Source organism: Tachyglossus aculeatus, chromosome 16, assembly GCF_015852505.1.
Source record: "Tachyglossus aculeatus isolate mTacAcu1 chromosome 16, mTacAcu1.pri, whole genome shotgun sequence".
In the NCBI taxonomy this organism is placed as follows: Eukaryota; Metazoa; Chordata; class Mammalia; order Monotremata; family Tachyglossidae; genus Tachyglossus; species Tachyglossus aculeatus.
Genome location: NC_052081.1, coordinates 47,293,436 through 47,310,777, shown reverse-complemented (window position 1 = coordinate 47,310,777; position 17,342 = coordinate 47,293,436). Strand labels below are relative to the sequence as shown.

At 46.8% G+C, this 17,342-nt stretch overlaps 2 protein-coding genes across 2 annotated transcripts in view; one reads left to right on the top strand and one right to left on the bottom strand.

The window, feature by feature from the left end:
* Positions 1-13,347, bottom strand: part of MACO1 (macoilin 1) — a 65,189-nt gene extending 51,842 nt beyond the window's left edge. The window contains exon 1 of the mRNA XM_038758180.1: positions 13,248-13,347. Within this exon, the coding sequence (XP_038614108.1) occupies positions 13,248-13,327 (80 nt within the window). The 5' untranslated portion in view covers positions 13,328-13,347. The remainder of the gene's footprint in view (positions 1-13,247) is intronic.
* RHCE (Rh blood group CcEe antigens) overlaps positions 12,841-17,342 on the top strand; it is a 47,473-nt gene continuing 42,971 nt past the window's right edge. Inside the window, exon 1 of the mRNA XM_038758181.1 lies at positions 12,841-12,912. The gene's annotated coding sequence lies outside the window, so the exon portion shown is untranslated. The remainder of the gene's footprint in view (positions 12,913-17,342) is intronic.

The window sequence follows — 17,342 nt, the reverse complement described above, 5'->3', positions numbered from 1 at the left end:
GGATAGCAACATCAACCGGAACCGACCCGGAGTTCCCTTCTGCCTTCTTGACGAACTTGAAGCGAAAACTTCCGACAGCGAAGACCTTCAGAGGAGGCGATAAAAAGCAGCCCACCTGCCGACATCCCTGAGCGGCAAGTTCCGAGAAGCCCACTGTCAGCCCCGACGGGATTTTCCCAAAAGGAGCCAGGCTGTGCAGAAACCCACTGTCAGCCCCGATGGGATTTTCCCAAAAGGAGCCAGGCTGTGCACAGGCCGTGACTCCCCTGGTTACGGCTTGCTCGGTTCTGCTCCCGAGCGCCGCAGGGAGCGGGAGTCGGATTAGCTTCCATCTCCTCCGGCGCTTAGAACAGTGCTTGACACATAGTAAGTGCCATCAGGATTATTACGAGGCCAAAGTCGCTCTGCTTAGACCCAGAGCTGGCTCAGTAAATACTGCAGATGGATCCCATTTGCTGGGATCCACACAGAGGACGTTTGTTGCCAACTTGTCCTTCCCAAGCGCTTAGTACAGTGCTCTGCACACAGTAAGCGCTCAATAAATACGATTGACTGATTGATAGAGGAAGGAGAAGAGGCATTGAATCCCCGTTTTCCAGTTGAGGAAACTGAGGCCCGGAGAAGTTCAGCGTCTTGCCCGAGGTCTTTCAGGAAGCAAAGGGCAGAGTCAGGATTAGAACCCAGGTCCTCTGATCTCCAAGCCCGGGCTTTTCCCCTTAGTCCTCTAGAATGTAAGCTCGTCGTGGGCAGGGAATGTGTCTGTTTATTGTTGTATTGCACTCTGTGCATAGTGTCTGGCATACAGTAAGCGCTGAAAAACCACAGCTACTATTATAGTTGTTATTATTAACTTGTATCTGCCCTTGAGCTTTGAACAGTGCTTGGCACATAGTAAACGCTTAGCAAATACCATTATTATTATTATTTTTTTTTGAGTTCTGTCAGCTTTGGAAGGACCCTCAAGTCCTTCCTGGAAGGACCACCTCCGTTATTCCAGATTCCGACCTTGCGGAAGGGAAAATACTGGGAAGCAAGTGGGGGGAAACAGGGTTCTCAAAGCACCCAAGGAGATGCCAAAGCCCCGGAGAAGGCTATCTCTCGCTCTCCTCTTTGCCAACTGCTGAATCCAAACCGAGCCCCCATATCCACTTGGAGCTTCCTGAAGTTCACACTCGGGAATGAATGCCCCATCTGTCCGATTTAACTCCGGTTGTGAAAAATATTTAATCGTATTTACTGAGTGCTGACTGTAGGCAGAGACCTGTACTAAGCGTTTGGGAGAGTGCGATACAACAACAAACAGACACATTCCCTGCCCAGGACGAGCTTACAGTCTAGAGGACTAAGGGGACAAGCCCGGGCTTGGAGATCAGAGGACCTGGGTTCTAATCCTGCCTCTGCCATTTGCTTCCTGAAAGACTTCGGGCAAGATGCTGAACTTCTCTGGGCCTCAGTTTCCTCATCTGAAAAACGGGGATTCAATACCTGTTCTTCCTCTATGAGCCCCAGGTGGGAAAGGGACTGTGTCCAACCCGAATAACCTGAATCTATCCCCGTGTTTAGAACAGTGCTTGACACCACAGTACGCGCTTAAATGCCATTAAAAAAAAAAATTTGGTGTCTTAGTGTCTGCCCATTCTGTTGTACTGTAATAATAATGATGGCATTTATTAAGCGCTTACTATGTGCAAAGCAATGTTCTAAGCACTGGGGAGTTTACAAGGTGATCAGGTTGTCCCACGGGGGGCTCACAGTCTTAATCCCCATTTTCCAGATGAGGGAACTGAGGCCCAGAGAAGTGAAGTGACTTGCCCAAAGTCACACAGCTGACAATTGGTGGAGCCGCGATTCGAACCCATGACCTCTGACTCCAAAGCCTGGGCTCTTTCCACTGAGCCACGCTGCTTCTCTACTCTCCCAAGCGTTTAGAACAGTATTCTGCACACACTAGGAACTCAAAATACCAGTGACTGATTGATTCACTTCAATCTGCCATTTATTATTAAGAGATGCCATGCAGGAGGAGGAGGAGGGGGAGGAAGAGGAGTAAAAATGGTATCAGAACCCAATGAGTGCACACAGCAGGCACTTAATATTATTATTATTATTATTTTTATTATATTATTATTATTATTTTTACCACTAAGCACGTGGGAAAGTACCAAAGAGGCACACGACACACATTTCCTGCCCATGAGGAGCTTAGTTTATTGGAATGCTTCCTCCAAACACCAATTAGCCTGTGACTCCCTCTTGGCATCTGTAAAATGGGGATTAAGAGTGTGAGCCCAATGTGTGACAGGGACTGCACCCAACCTCACTAACTTGTATCTACTCCAGCGCTTAGAACAGCGCTTGGCAGATAGTAAGTGCTTAAGTACCATAATTATTATTATTATTATTATTAACCCGAGACTTAGCCATCTCAGAAATCTGCCGGTTTAGGGTACTTTTCTGTTACCGCTGTTGTACTCTCCTAAGTGCTCAGAAGAAGAAGAGAAGCAGCATGGCTCAGTGGAAAGAGCCTGGGCTTTGGAGTCGGGGGTCACGGGTTCGAATCCCAGCTCTGCCAATTGTCAGCTGGGTGACTTTGGGCAAGTCACTTCACTTCTCTGGGCCTCAGTTCCCTCATCTGTAAAATGGGGATTAAGACTGTGAGCCCCCCGTGGGACAACCTGATCTCCTTGGAACCTCCCCAGTGCTTAGAACAGTGCTTTGCACATAGTAAGCACTTAATAAATGCCATTATTATTATTATTATTATTAAGAATGTTCTGCTCAATACAAACAATTGGTTGGTTGCTCTGGGTGTCTTTAACTTTCCTCCTTTGCTTTCGGTCGTGAGTGAGCAGCTGAGAAGCAGCGTGGCCTAGTAGCTAGAGCCCAGGCGTCAGAAGGACCTGGGTTCTGATTCTGGCTCCGCCACTTGTCTGCTGTGGGGCCTTGGGCGAGTCCCTCCACTTCTCCGGGCCTCAGTTACCTTATCTGTAAAATGGGGATTAAGACTGTGAGCCCCACGTGAGACACCAAGGACTGTGCCATTCATTCATTCAATCGTATTTATTGAGCGCTTACTGTGCGCAGAGCACTGTACTAATCAATCAATCATATTTATTGAGCACTTACTGTGTGCAGAGCACTGGACTAAGCGCTTGGGAAGTACAAGTTGGCAATATATAGAGACGGTCCCTGCCCAATAGTGGGCTCACAGTCTAGAATGAGGAGACAGAGAACAAAACAAAACATATTAACAAAATAAAGTAAATAGAATATGTACAAGTAAAATAGAGTAATAAATACGTACAAACATATATACATATATACAGGTGTCCAACCTGATTAGCTGGTATCTATGCCAGTGTTTAGTATGGTGCTTGGCAGATAATGAGCACTTGACACCATTAAAAAACAAGCACATTTTGAAAGTTAACAGAATTGTAGCCACAAAAGTTTACGAATTTTCAGGAGATAACAACAGGGGTATTTATTGAGTGCTTAGTATGTGCTAAACGGCGTACTAAGCATTAGTACGCATGAGAAGCAGCATGGCTCACTGGAAAGAGCCCGGGCTTTGGAGTCAGAGGTCATGGGTTCAAATCCCGGCTCCACCAACTGTCAACTGTGTGACTTTGGGCAAGTCACTTCACTTCTCTGGGCTTCAGTTACCTCATCTGTAAAATGGGGATTTGACTGTGAGCCCTCTGTGGGACAACCTGATCACCTTGTAACCTCCCCGGCACTTAGAACGGTGCTGTGCACATAGTAAGCGCTTAACAAATACCATCATAACATTAGGGTAGGCACAAGATAACCCAGTCAGAACCAGTGCCTTGTCCCACAAAAAATTCACAGTAAATGGGGGTGAAGACTGTGAGCCCCCCGTGGGACAACCTGATCACCTTGTAACCTTCCCAGGGCTTAGAACAGTGCTTTGCACATAGTAAGCACTTAATAAATGCCATTATTATTATTATTATTATTATTACTACAAGGGGCATTCATTCATTCATTCATTCACTCAATCATATTTATTGAGCACTTCCTGTGTGCACAGCACTGTACTAAGCGCTTGGGAAGTACAAGTTGGCAGCATCTACAGCAGGGGGTGAATCCCCATTTTCCAGATGAGGACACAGGCACAGAGACGTAAAGTGACTTTGTCACGCAGCAGAAAGGTGACGGAGCCCCTAAGAACCCAGATCTTCCCCCAGGCTCGTGTTGTCCCCACGAGGTCATGCCTTACGATGACTCGAGAACCATTAACCTCTCCAGGATCAATCAATCAATCAATCAATCGTATTTATTGAGCGCTTACTGTGTGCAGAGCACTGTACTAAGCGCTTGGGAAGTACAAGTTGGCAACATCCGACAGGATCACCTGTCAGAAGCCTCTGAGGCACGGGGAAACGGGTCCACACCGGAGAGACGCAAACAGAAGTTCACACTGAACTGGGAATTCACCCGATGCAATACGCGGAAAAGAAAATACAGCACGCTCGATCTTCAGCTCTGGAACTGAAGTTCCGTTATCGCCCCACGTCACTGTATCACGACACCCAAATTCCACGAGCGCTCCCGTCCCTCCTCGACGCGCTCGGCTCGTGCCCTCGGAAAGTTGTTTCTACGTCTCCAAGAGCCGGGGCGTTCGTCTCGAATCCAACGAACGCACCACCTTTCCCCCAATAATCTGTCCAAAAGAAAGAAATGCCTTCGTTTCCTACGTCTCCAAGAGCCGGGGAGTTCGTCTCGAATCCAACGAACGCACCACCTTTCCCCCAATAATCTGTCCAAAAGAAAGGAGTGCCTTCGTTTCCTACGACTGAGGCTTAAGTGGACACGTTCGACTGCTCGGAATCGTGGCTCATCGCCTAAGGAAGCGCCCAAGAAGCCCTCTTTAATCGCGCTCTTCCATGGGCTTTTGGATGAAAAATCCCCTCCGAGTGTTTACGCCAAACAGCTGCTTGGACCTGGGCCAACTCGTGTGCGTACACAATAACATACGCAACGCTGTGCAGCTGTGTTAAAAACACATCGGGTGTCGCTGTCAGCCACCTCGTATCCCCGCAAGGGCCGGAGCTGGAAATGCCAAAATTTAAAAACCCAACCGGAGCCCTCGGCTACAACAGGCAGCCAAGGATATGGGGGACCCCTCCACGGCCCACTGGGGATTTCTTCCACTCTCAAGATTTTTCTGCGCCGAGGAAAGATCGGTTTGAACGCAACAGGCCGCTCCACTCCGAGTGACCCCACAAAAACACCAAGTGACCCCACAGAAACCCCGTCGGGGCTGGGCTGTTTTAAAAACGAACCTTGTGAAACTCCCTGTCCCGTGAACCTGTTGACTTTCTCCAGTCTCCCAAGTGTTGGGTTACCAGTTCAAAAGGTGTGTTTCTATTTAAAGCCCCCCAACCCCACCAAAAAAACCCCAAACCCAACAAAACAAACCCAGGGTTTCCAGTAAATTCTTCACACGCGCTTGGGAGCAGTACAGTCCCTATATATGGTCAACACTCTGATTTTCCCAACCGGGTGTCCGCCCCAGCGTTCAGTACAGTGGCCTGGCACCTAGTCGGCGCCTGCCCCTACTACAATGACCTTTATTATTAATAAGGAACATCATTTTCCCCAACTTTGGGAATCCCAGTTTACAACTGCAGGTCTCGGTTCCTCCTTTAAGGGGCTTGGCTATCCCACAAGGGAATTATAAAAGAGGAAAAAGAACCCATCTCCCAAACTTGGGTGGTGGGGGGTCCAGGGTTTGGGGACACTTTCATTCATTGGATGATATCTATTGGGCGCCTCCCGTGTGCAGGGCACTGTCCTAGATTCTTGGGAGGGAGCAATTTTTGTATTGTTGTCCCCCTCCCCCTTCTAGACTGTGAGCCCGTCGTTGGGTAGGGACCGTCTCTATATGTTGCCGACTTGTAGTAATAATAAAAAAATGGCATTTATTAAGCGCTTATTAGGTGCAAACCACTGTTCTAAGCGCTGGGGAGGTTACAAGGTGATCAGGTTGTCCCACAGGGGGCTCAAAGTCTTCATTCCCATTTTCCAGATGAGGTAACGGAGGCCCAGAGAAGTGAAGTGACTCGCCCAAAGCCACACAGCCGACAATTGGCAGAAACGGGACTAGAACCCACGACCTCTGACGCCCAAGCCCGGGCTCTTTCCACTGAGCCACGCGGCTTCTCTGTAGTACTTCCCAAGCGCTTAGTCCAGTGCTCTGCACCCAGTAAGCGCTCAATCAATACGATTGAATGAATGAATATGGTAACAAAGAGGGGCGATTGCTGCCCACAAAGAGACCCCCACCCCCCAGGGTTGCCAAGTAGTTGCCACTGCGGCCAGCTCTGAAGTAGTAAGCGCTTAACAAATACCATTATTATCATTATTGGCTCAGTGGAAAGACCACAGGCTTGGGAGTCAGAGGTCATGGGTTCAAATCCCGGCTCCGCCAATTGTCAGCTGGGTGACTCTGGGCAAGTCACTTCACTTCTCTGTGCCTCAGTTCCCTCATCTGGAAAATGGGGATGAAGACTGTGAGCCCCACGTGGGATAATCTGATCACCTTGTATCCTCCCCAGCGCTTAGAACAGTGCTTTGCACAAAGTAAGTGCTTAGCAAATGCCATCAATATTTCCCCACGGGGGACAACCTGATCACCTTGTATCCTCCCCAGCGCTTAGAACAATGCTAGGAGCGTAGTAAGCGCTTAACAAATGCCATTACTATTATTATTATCTCTATATGTCGCCGACTTGTACTTCCCAAGCGCTTAGTCCAGTGCCCTGCACACAGCAAGTGCTCAATAAATACGACTGAATGAACGAATGCTCTATTTACTTGTACATATTTACTATTCTATTTATTTTGTTAATGATGTAGCTGTAGCTCTAATTCTATTTGTCCTGACGATTTTGACACCTGTCCCCCTGTTTTGTGTCGTCGTCTGTCTCCCCCTTCTAGACTGTGAGCCCGTTGTTGGGGAGGGACCGTCTCTAGATGTTGCCAACTTGTACTTCCCAAGCGCTTAGTCCAGTGCTCTGCACACGGTAAACGCTCAATAAATACGATTGAATGAATGATCATTATTATTATTATTATTATTAAATCGTGCAGGCAGGGGTGGGGGGCGAAGGAAGAGTCCCCCCTCCAGAGGTATATCTCTAATTCTATTTGTTCTGACGGTTTTGACACCTGTCTCCCTGTTTTGTTTTGTAGTCTGTCCCCCCCCCTTCTATTCATTCATTCATTCAATCGTCTTTATTGAGCGCTTACTGTGTGCAGAGCACTGGACTAAGCGCTTGGGAAGTACAAGTCGGCAACATATAGACGTTCCCTACCCAACAACAGGCTCACAGTCTAGAAGGGGGAGACAACAAAACAAAACAAAAGTAGACAGGTGTCAAAGCAGTCAGGACAAATCAAATTAAAGCTATATGCACATCATTAACAGCGTGCCTCGGTGGAAAGAGCCCGGGCTTGGGAGTCAGAGGTCCTGGGTTCTAATCCCGACTCCGCCACTGGTCAGCTGTGTGACTTTGGGCAAGTCACTTCACTTCTCTGGGCCTCAGTTCCCTCATCTGTCAAACGGGGATGAAGACTGTGAGCCCCACATGGGACAACCTGATCACCTTGTATTCATTCATTCATTCAATTGTATTTATTGAGCGCTTACTGTGTGCAGAGCACTGGACCCAAGCGCTTAGTACAGTGCTCTACACACAGTAAGCGCTCAATAAATACGATTGATTGATTGATTAACTAAGCGCTTGGGAAGTACAAGTTGGCAACATATAGAGACGGTCCCTACCCAACAGTGGGCTCACAGTCTTGTATCCCCCCCCCCAGCGCTTAGAACAGTGCTTGGCACATAGTAAGTGCTTAAAAATTGCCATTATTATTATTAATAAAATAAATAGAATACTAAATATGTGCAAGTAAAATAGAGTAATAAATCTGTACAAATCTATACAAGTGTTGTGGGGAGTGAGCCCATTGTGGGGTTGGGTCCGTCTCTCTCTGTGCCGACTTATGCTTCCCAAGCGCTTAGTCCAGTGCTCTGCACACAGTAAGCGCTCAATAAGTATGACTGAATGAACGAATGCTCTATTTATTTTACCTGTACATATTTACTATTCTATTTATTTTGTTCATGATGTACATCTAGCTTTAATTCTATCTGCCCTGACGGTTTTGAAACCCGTCTCCACGTTTTGTTTTGTGGTCCGTCTCCCCCTTCTAGACTGTGAGCCCGTTGTTGGGTAGGGACCGTCTCTAGATGTTGCCAAATTGTACTTCCCAAGCGCTTAGTCCAGTGTTCTGCACATAGTAAGCGCTCAGTAAATATGATCAAATGAATGAATTATCATTATTATTATTAAATCGTGCAGGCAGGGGAGGGGGGCGAAGGAAGAGTCGCACCTCCAGAGGTATAGTTATAATGCTATTTGTATAGCTATAATTCTATTTTTTCTGATGGTTTTGACACCTGTCTACCTGTTTTGTATTGTTGTCTGTCTCCCCCTTCTTGACTGTGAGCCCGTTGCTGGGTAGGGACCGTCTCTAGATGTTGCCGACTTGGACTTCCCGAGCGCTTAGTCCAGTGCTCTGCACACGGTAAGCGCTCCATAAATACGACTAAATGAGTGAACGCTCTATTTATTTTACTTGTGGGCTCAGTGGAAAGAGCTCGGGCATTGGAGTCGGAGGTCACGGGTTCAAATCCCGACTCTGCCAATTGTCAGCGGTGTGACTCTGGGCCAGTCACTTCACTTCTCTGTGCTTCAGTTCTCTCATCTGTCAAATGGGGATGAAGACTGTGAGCCCGCCATGGGACAACCTGATCACCTTGTAACCTCCCCAGCGCTTAGAACAGTGCTTTGCACATAGTAAGCGCTTAATAAATGCCATCACTATTATTATTTATTTTGCTAATGATGTGCATATAGCTCTAATTCTATTTGTTCTGACGGCTTCGACACCTGTCTCCATGTTTTGTTTTGTGGTCTGTCTCCCCCTTCTAGACTGGGAGCCCGTTATTGGGTAGGGCCTGTCTCTGTTGCTGAACTGTACTTTCCAAGCGCTTAGTCCAGTGCTCTGCACACGATAAGCACTCAATAGATAATAATAATAACAATGATGGCATTTATTAACCTGTCTACTTGTTTTGTATTGTTGTCCGTCTCCCCCTTCTAGCCTGTGAGCCCGTTGTTGGGTAGGGACCAACTCTGTTGCGGAGTTGGACTTCCCAAGCGCTTAGTCCGGTGCTCTGCACACAGTAAGCGCTCAATAAAGACGACTGAATGAATGAATGCTCTATTTATTTTACTTGTCCATGTTCACTATTCTATTTATTTTGTTAATGACGTGCATATAACCATAATTCTATTTGTTCTGACGATTTTGACACCTGTCTGCATGCTCTGTCTTGTTGTCTGTCTCCCTCTTTTAGACTGTGAGCCCACTGTTGGGTAGGGACCGTCTCCATATGTTGCCAACTTGTACTTCCCAAGTGCTTAGTGCAGTGCTCTGCACACAGTCAGCGCTCAATAAATACGATTACTGATCCTATTGATACCTCCTTGTTTGGTTTTGTTGTCTGTCTCCCCCCTTCTAGACTGTGAGCCCGCTGTGGGGTAGGGACCGTCTCTCTCTGTTGCCAACCTGGACTTCCCAAGAGCTTAGTCCAGTGCTCTGCACACAGTAAACGCTCAATAAATGCGATTATTGATCCTATTGATGCCTACTTTTTTGGTTTTGTTGTCTGTCTCCCCCCTTCTAGACTGTGAGCCCGCTGTGGGGTAGGGACCATCTCTCTTTGTTGCCGACCTGAACTTCCCAAGCGCTTAGTCCGGTGCTCTGCACACAGTAAGCGCTCAATAAATACGATCAAATGAATGCTCTATTGATTTTACTTGTACATATTTACTATTTATTTTGTTAATGATGTGCATCTAGCTTTATTTCTGTTTGTTCTGACGATTTTGACACCTGTCTCCATGTTTTGTCTTCTTGTCTGACTCCCCCTTCTAGACTGTGAGCCCGTTGTTGGGGTCGGGACTGTCTCTCTGTGTGGCCGACTTCGACTTCCCAAGCGCTTAGTCCGGTACTCTGCCCACAGTAAGCACTCAATAAATAATAATAATAATAATAACGGCATTTATTAACCTGCCTCCATAAATACGATTATTGATCCTATTGATGCCTACTTGTTTTGTTGTCTGTCTCCCCCTTCCAGACTGTGAGCTCGTTGTTGGGGTCGGGCCCTTCTCTCTCTGTTGCCCACTTGGACTTCCCAAGCGCTTAGTGCAGTGCTCTGCACACAGTAAACGCTCACTAAATATGATTATTGATCCTACTGATGCCTACTTGTTTGGTTTTGTTGTCTGTCTCCCCCTTCTAGACTGTGAGCCCATTGCTGGGGTGAGGACCGTCTCTCTGTGTGGCTGACTTGGACTTCCCAAGTGCTTAATCCGGTACTCTGCCCACGGTAAGCACTCAATAAATAATAATAATAATGATGGCATTTATTAACCTGTCTCCATAAATACGATTATTGATCCTATTGATGCCTACTTGTTTTGTTGTCTGTCTCCCCTTTCCAGACTGTGAGCTCATTGCTGGGGTCAGGCCCGTCTCTCTCTGTTGCTGACTTGGACTTCCCAAGCGCTTAGTCCAGTACTCTGCCCTCGGTAAGCACTCAATAAATAATAATAATAATAATGGCATTTATTAACCTGTCTCCATAAATACGATTATTGATCCTGTTGATGCCTACTTGTTTTATTGTCTGTCTCCCCCTTCCAGACTGTGAGCCCGTTGTTGGGGCCGGGCCCGTCTCTCTCTGTTGCCGACTTGGACTTCCCAAGCGCTTAGTGCAGTGCTCTGCACACAGTAAGCACTCACTAAATATGATTATTGATCCTAATGATGCCTACTTGTTTGGTTTTGCTGTCTGTCTGCCCCCTTCTAGACTGTGAGCCCGTTGTTGGGGTCAGGCCCGTCTCTATATGTTGCCCACTTGTACTTCCAAAGCGCTTAGCCCAGTACTCTGCACATAGTAAGCGCTGGATCAATCCGGTGGAATGAACTGCCGACTTGTCCTTCCCAAGCGCTTAGTCCAGTGCTCTGCACACAGTAAGCGCTCAATAAATATGACTGAATGAATGGGGGACCCAATCAATCCGACGGAATGAACGAATGACAACTCACGACTGCGAGCCCGCTGTTGGGTAGGGGCCGTCTCTATATGTTGCCAACTTGGACTTCCCAGGCGCTTAGTACAGTGTTCTGCCCACAGTTAGCACTCAATAAATACGACTGAATGAATGAATGGGGGACCCAGTAAGGGCTCAATCGGACGGAATGAACGAATGACAACTCAAGACTGTGAGCCTGCTCCTGGGTAGGGGCCGTCTCTATATGTTGCCAACTTGGACTTCCCAGGCGCTTAGTACAGTGTTCTGCCCACAGTTAGCACTCAATAAATACGACTGAATGAATGAATGGGGGACCCAGTAAGGGCTCAATCAATCCGACGGAATGAACGAATGACAACTCACGACTGTGAGCCCGCTGCTGGGTAGGGGCCGTCTCTATATGTGGCCAACTTGGACTTCCCAAGCGCTTAGCCCAGTGCTCTGCACATAGTAAGCGCTGGTTCAATCCGGTGGAATGAACTGCCGACTTGTCCTTCCCAAGCGCTTAGTCCAGTGCTCTGCACACAGTAAGCAAGCGCTCAATAAATACGACTGAATGAATGAATGGGGGGACCCAGTAAGGGCTCAATCAATCCGACGGAATGAAGGAATGACGACTCACGACTGCGAGCCCGCTGTTGGGTAGGGACCGTCTCTTTATGTGGCCAACTTGGCCTTCCCAAGCGCTTAGTGCAGTGTTCTGCACACAGTAGGCGCTCAATAAATACAACTGAATGAATGGGGGACAGTCAGGGCTCAATCAATCCGACAGAATGAAGGAATGACGACTCACGACTGCGAGCCCTTTGTTGGGTAGGGACCGTCTCTTTATGTGGCCAACTTGGACTTCCCAAACGCTTAGTGCAGTGCTCTGCACACAGTAGGCGCTCAATAAATACAACTGAATGAACGGGGGACCCAATAAGGGCTCAATCAACCCGACGGAATGAACGAATGACGACTCACGACTGTTGGGTCGGGGCCGCCTCTATCTGTGGCCAACTTGGACTTCCCAGGCGCTTAGTCCAGTGCTCTGCACACAGTAGGCGCTCAATAAATGCAACTGAATGAATGGGGGACCCAATAAGGGCTCAATCAACCCGACAGAATGAACGAATGACGACTCACGACTGCGAGCCCGCTGTCGGGTAGGGGCTGCTTCTGTTGCCAACTTGGACTTCCCAAGCGCTTAGTGCAGTGCTCTGCACACAGTAGGCGCTCAATAAATACAACTGAATGAACGGGGGACCCAAAAAGGGCTCAATCAACCCGACGGAATGAACGAATAGACGACTCACGACTGTTGGGTCGGGGCCGCCTCTATCTGCGGCCAACCTGGACTTCCCAGGCGCTTAGTCCAGTGCTCTGCACACAGTAGGCGCTCAATAAATACAACTGAATGAACGGGGGACCCAAAAAGGGCTCAATCAACCCGACGGAATGAACGAATAGACGACTCACGACTGTTGGGTCGGGGCCGCCTCTATCTGCGGCCGACTTGGACTTCCCAGGCGCTTAGTGCAGTGCTCTGCACACAGCAGGCGCTCAATAAATACGACCGGATGAATGAATGGGGAGGGTGGGGGCCAGTCAGGGCTCAATCAATCCGACCGAATGAACGAATGACGACTCACGATTGTTGGGTCGGGGCCGCCTCTATACGCGGCCAACTTGGGACTTCGCAGGCGCTTAGCACAGCGCTCTGCACACGGTAAATACGACCGGGTGAATGAATGAGTGAGTGGATGAATGAATGGAAGGGGGCCGCTCAATCAGTACGAACGAATGGGGGATGGGGAGCGGGGAATCGGTTTTGCGGCCTAGTGGGAGGAGGTGGGGCGGTGGCCGCGGCGCTCAGTGCAGTGCTCTGCGGGCGGGAGGCGCTCAGTAAATATCATCAATCCTGATTGAGCCATTAATATGTGCAGAGCACTGTACTAAGCGCTTGGGAAGTAGAAGTTGGCAACATCTAGAGACCCGACGGAGGGCTCACAGTCTAAAAACGGGTGGGTGGGCGGGTGGTTACGTAACGGGCCCGGGCCTCACCTGCCGTAGATGCCCTCGGCGATCCGGTTGCGCTTCAAGGGTCGGCGGAGCTTGGTGCAGTCGGCGTTCCGCCGCTTCATCCTGGGCCCGGGCCGCCCGCCCGGCCGGCCGGGCCTGCAGCCGCTCAACCCCCGGGGACCGGCCGCACCGTGCGCGGTGGGGCACCGCCGGACGGGGACGCGCAGCGGGGACGCGGACCGGGCGCGCGCACGCGCACGCGCTCGCCGCCGCCGCCTTCGGAAACAAAGAGCCGACAATTCCGGGCCCGCCCCGCTCCCGCGCCGGCGCCCGCCCCCTCCGCCCTGACGGACGGGCCCCGCGGCCAATCCCAGCCCGGACCGCCGCGCCCTCCCCCTTGATGGACAGGCCCCGCCGGCCAATCCCGTCCGACCCTCCCGAGGAGGCCGGACAAACGGGAGCCGCGACGGGGGGCGGGGGGGGCTTATAAGGAGCGCTTCTTCCGCGGGGCATTCATTCAATCAATCAATCAATCAATCAATCAATCAATCGTATTTATTGAGCGCTTACTATGTGCAGAGCACTGTACTAAGCGCTTGGGAAGTACAAATTGGCATCACATAGAGACAGTCCCTACCCAACAGTGGGCTCACAGTCTAAAAGGGGGAGACAGAGAACAGAACCAAACATACCAACAAAATAAAATAAATAGGATAGAAATGTACAAAATAAATAAATAGAGTAATAAATATGTACAACCATATATACATATATACAGGTGCTGTGGGGAAGGGAAGGAGGTAAGACGGGGGGATGGAGAGGGGGACGAGGGGGAGAGGAAAGAAGGGGCTCAGTCTGGGAAGGCCTCCTGGAGGAGGTGAGCTCTCAGCAGGGCCTTGAAGGGAGGAAGAGAGCGAGCTTGGCGGATGGGCAGAGGGAGGGCATTCCAGGCCCGGGGGATGGCATGGGCCGGGGGTCGACGGCGGGACAGGCGAGAACGAGGTACAGTGAGGAGATTAGTGGTGGAGGAGCGGAGGGTGTGGGCTGGGCTGGAGAAGGAGAGAAGGGAGGTGAGGTAGGAGGGGGCGAGGGGATGGATGGACAGCCTGGAAGCCCAGGGTGAGGAGTTTCTGCTTGATGCGCAGATTGATCGGTAGCCATTGGAGGTTTTTGAGGAGGGGAGTGATATGTCCAGAGCATTCATTCATTCGTTCGCTCGGTCATTCAATAAGTCGTATTTGTGGGGCGCCTGCTTTCATTCATTCATTCCTATTCATCCATTCGGTCGTATTGATGGAGCGCTTACTTTCATTCATTCTGCCGTTCAATCGATCGTATTGATTGAGCGCTTACTTCTTTCATTCATTCATTCATTCAATCAAATTTATGGAGCGATTGCTTTCATTCATTCATTCATACTTTCATTCATTCATTCATACTTTCATTCATTCATTCGTATTCATTCATTCGTATTCATTCATTCAATCGTATTTATGGAGCGCCTGCATGCATTCATTCATTCATTCGTATTCATCCATTCGGTCGTATTGATGGAGCGCTTACTTTCATTCATTCATTCTGTCGTTCAATCGATCGTATTGATTGAGCGCTTACTTCTTTCATTCATTCATTCAATCAAATTTATGGAGCGATTGCTTTCATTCATTCATTAATACTTTCATTCATTCATTCGTATTCATTCATTCAATCGTATTTGTGGAGCGCCTGCTTTCATTCATTCACTCATTCGTATTCATCCATTCAGTCGTATTGATGGAGCGCTTACTTTCATTCATTCATTCTGTCGTTCAATCGATCGTATTGATTGAGCGCTTACTTCTTTCATTCATTCATTCAATCAAATTTATGGAGCGATTGCTTTCATTCATTCATTCATACTTTCATTCATTCATTAATACTTTCATTCATTCATTCATGCTTTCATTCATTCATTCATACTTTCATTCATTCATTCGTATTTATTCATTCATTCATACTTTCATTCATTCAGTCGTATTTATGGAGCGCCTGCATTCATTCATTCATTCGTATTCATCCATTCAATCATATTGGTGGAGCGATTAGTTTCATTCATTCTGTCGTTCAATCGATCGTATTGATTGAGCGCTTACTTTCATTCATTCATTCATTCATTCAATCAAATTTATGAAGCGATTGCTTTCATTCATTCGTTCTTTCTTTCATTCATTCGTTCGTATTCATTCATTCATTCAATCGTATTTATGGAGCGCCTGCATGCATTCGTTCATTCGTATTAATCCATTCAGTCGTATTGATGGAGCGCTTACTTTCATTCATTCTGTCGTTCAATCGACCGTATTGATTGAGCGCTTACTTTCATTCATTCATTCAATCAAATTTATGGAGCGATTGCTTTCATTCATTCATTCATACTTTCATTCATTCATATTTATTTATTCATTCATTCATTCGTATTCATTCATTCAATCGTATTTATGGAGCGCCTGCATTCATTCATTCGTTCGTATTCATCCATTCACTCATATTGGTGGAGCGATTAGTTTCATTCATTCTGTCGTTCAATCGATCGTATTGATTGAGCGCTTACTTTCATTCATTCATTCATTCATTCAATCAAATTTATGAAGCGATTGCTTTCATTCATTCGTTCTTTCTTTCATTCATTCATTCGTATTCATTCATTCATTCGTATTTATGGAGCACCTGCATTCATTCATTCATTCATTCATTCGTATTCATCCATTCAGTCGTATTGATGGAGCACTTTCATTCATTCTGTCATTCAATCGATCATATTGAGCGCTTACTTTCATTCATTCATTCAATCAAATTTATGAAGCGATTGCTTTCATTCATTCATTCATTCTTTCTTTCATTCATTCGTATTCATTCACTCAATCGTATTTATGGAGCGCCTGCATTCATTCGTTCATTCGTATTCATCCATTCAGTCGTACTGATGGAGCGCTTACTTTCATTCATTCTGTCGTTCAATAGATCGTATTGATTGAGCGCTTACTTTCTTTCCTTCACTCATTCAATCAAATTTATGGAATGATTGCTTTCATTCATTCATTCTTTCATTCATTCATTCATTCGTATTCATCATTCTATCGTAGTTGTGGAGCGCCTGCTTTCATTCATTCATTCGTATTCATCCATGCAGTCGTATTGATGGAGCGCTTACTTTCATTCATTCTGTCGTTCAATCGATCGTATTGATTGAGCTCTTTCATTCATTCATTCAATCAAATTTATGGTGCGATTGCTTTCATTCATTCATTAATACTTTCATTCATTCATTCATTCATTCATTCATTCATTCGTATTCATTCATTCAATCGTATTTATGGAGCACCTGCATTCATTCATTCGTTCGTATTCATCCATTCGGTCGTATTGATGGAACGCTTACTTTCATTCATTCCGTCGTTCAATCGATCGTATTGATTGAGCGCTTACTTCTTTCATTCATTCATTCAATCAAATTTATGGAGCAATTGCTTTCATTCATTCATTAATACTTTCATTCATTCATTAATACTTTCATTCATTCATTCGTATTTATTTATTCATTCATTCATTCGTATTCATTCATTCAATCGTATTTATGGAGCACCTGCATTCATTCATTCGTTCGTATTCATCCATTCAGCCGTATTGATGGAGCGCTTACTTTCATTCATTCTGTCGTTCAATCGATCGTATTGATTGAGCGCTTACTTCTTTCATTCATTCAATCAATTTATGGAGCGATTGCTTTCATTCATACTTTCTTTCATTCATTCATTCGTACTCATTCATTCATTCAATCGTATTTATGGAGCGCCTGCATTCATTCATTCATTCGTATTCATCCATTCAATCGTATTGGTGGAGTGCTTAATTTACATTCCTTCTGTCGTTCAATCGATCGTATTGAGCGCTTACTTTCTTTCATTCATTCATTCCATCAAATTTATGAAGCGATTGCTTTCATTCATTCATTCATACTTTCTTTCATTCATTCATTCGTATTCATTCATTCAATCAATCATATTTATGGAGCGCTTGCTTTCATTCATTCATTCATTCATACTTTCTTTCATTCATTCACTCGTATTCATTCATTCAATCATATTTATGGAGTGCTTG